General features: G+C 71.6%; 1 protein-coding gene across 1 annotated transcript in view; it reads left to right on the top strand.

Moving 5' to 3' along the window:
* Positions 1-819: 819 nt before the first annotated feature.
* The window catches only part of LOC138064133 (SKI family transcriptional corepressor 2-like), a 27896-nt gene continuing 26580 nt past the window's right edge, over positions 820-2135 (top strand). Inside the window, exon 1 of the mRNA XM_068925312.1 lies at positions 820-2135. This exon is cut by the window's right edge and continues 1034 nt beyond it. Coding sequence (XP_068781413.1) covers positions 887-2135 — 1249 coding nt within the window. The 5' untranslated portion in view covers positions 820-886.

Raw genomic sequence — 2135 nt, 5'->3', positions numbered from 1 at the left:
GGAGCCGCGCAGGTAAGCGGCGGCGGGGAGCGGTGCGCGGGTGTCCGCGGACAGGGCTCGCCGAGATTTAAAACATACATACATATATATATATATTTTTAAAAATATATATATATAGAAATACTACTTTTCCGGCTCTCGGCGCGGCCCGGCGGAGGCGGGGATGCCGGAGCGCCGGGGCCGGACCTGCCCCGCGTATTGCACCGGGAGCCGTCGGAAGGCGCCCGGGGCCGGTGCGGAGGGGCAGGTAGAGCGGCCCCGGGGCCGCCCCCGCGGAGCAAGGGACGGCGAGGGCACCCGGCGAGGCCGGGCTTCGCGGAGGGCCCGCGGGGCGCCGCGCTTTCGTTGCCTCCGCTGCCGCGGCGGCTTTCCCCAGACGGGAGGGGATAGGGGTTTCGGCATTCGCCGTCCGTAGGATGCACTCGGGGGTGCTCCGGAATGGGGGGGGGGGGCGGGATGTGGTGATTTGCCGTAATCTCCGCACCTGAGCCGAGATGCGCCCGGCGGCAGCTTTAGCGGTAACGAGGGGGCCGTCGGCGCCTGGGGAGGTGGCGGCGGGCAATCCGGGCCGCGAAAGCCGGGGATAACGTCGGGGAAAACGTTTCGTGCGGGGGGCAGGCAGGTGCCGCCCCGATCCTTCAGGATCTCGTTTTATTCTTAAATCCCGGGAGCCTGAGCTCTTTCCCTCCCTCCCCCCCCCCGCCTCCGGCACTTCGACGGCGGCCCCCGGTTTGCCGGCGGAGGCTCGGGGCAGCGTCGGGGCTAGGGGACCCCGCCGCGTCGTGGCGGGGGGGTGGCTGGAGACGGAGGGGGCCGGGCTGACGGTGTCTCTCTTCCTGCCCTCCCTCCGCAGCTGGCGCAGAGGTGCCCCCCCGGCGCTGAGGCGATGGCGACGAGCCCGCTGCCCGCCCCCACGGACATCCTGCTGCCGTCGCCGTCCAGCACGTACCCGCCGGAGCCCATGAGCCAGCCGCGGGCCGGCCACGGCGCCATGAAGCCCAACCAGGTGGGGCAGGTGATCCTCTACGGCATCCCCATCGTCTCGCTGGTCATCGACGGGCAGGAGCGGCTGTGCCTGGCGCAGATCTCCAACACGCTGCTGAAAAACTTCAGCTACAACGAGATCCACAACCGACGGGTGGCCCTGGGCATCACCTGCGTGCAGTGCACGCCGGTGCAGCTGGAGATCCTGCGGCGGGCCGGGGCCATGCCCATCTCCTCCCGCCGCTGCGGCATGATCACCAAGCGGGAGGCCGAGCGGCTTTGCAAGTCCTTCCTGGGCGAGAACCGGCCGCCCAAGCTGCCGGATAACTTCGCTTTCGACGTGTCGCACGAGTGCGCCTGGGGCTGCCGCGGCAGCTTCATCCCGGCGCGCTACAACAGCTCCCGCGCCAAGTGCATCAAGTGCAGCTACTGCAGCATGTACTTCTCGCCCAACAAGTTCATCTTCCACTCGCACCGCACCCCCGACGCCAAGTACACGCAGCCCGACGCCGCCAACTTCAACTCCTGGCGCCGCCACCTCAAGCTCACCGACAAGAGCCCCCAGGACGAGCTGGTCTTCGCCTGGGAGGACGTCAAGGCCATGTTCAACGGCGGCAGCCGCAAGCGGGCCCTGCCGCCGCCGCCGCCTCCGCCGCCGCCGCCGCCGCCCGCCGCCGCCGCCGCCGCCCCGTCCTGCCACCCGCTGGGCGCCGTCAAGGCGGCGGCGGCGGCGGCCGTGGTGGGCGGCGGGCTGCTGAGCCCGCACTTGCTGGCCGCCCCGCCCGAGCTGCACCAGAAGCGGCCGCGCTTCGAGGAGGACGACGAGCTGCAGGAGGCGGTGGCGGCGGCGGCGGCGGCGGCGGCAGCGGCGGCGGCGGCGGCGGCCGGGCACGGCGGCAAGAGCCCGCGCAGCTACCCGGTGATCCCGGTGCCCAGCAAGGGCTCCTTCGGCGGCGTGTTGCAGAAGTTCCCCGCCTGCGGCGGCCTCTTCCCGCATCCCTACGGCTTCCCGGCCGCCGCTTTCGGCCTGTGCCACAAGAAGGAGGAGGCAGGCGACGGGCTCGGCGGAGCGCACAAGGCGGGCGGCGGCGCGGCGGGCGGCGGCGGCGGCGGGGGGCTGTCGGGGCTCTTTTGGCCCGGTAGGAAGGACG

This window comes from Struthio camelus, chromosome W, assembly GCF_040807025.1.
Source record: "Struthio camelus isolate bStrCam1 chromosome W, bStrCam1.hap1, whole genome shotgun sequence".
Classification (NCBI taxonomy): domain Eukaryota; kingdom Metazoa; phylum Chordata; class Aves; order Struthioniformes; family Struthionidae; genus Struthio; species Struthio camelus.
Note: the sequence above shows the minus strand (reverse complement) of the source record. Positions and strands in the feature narration are given on the sequence as shown.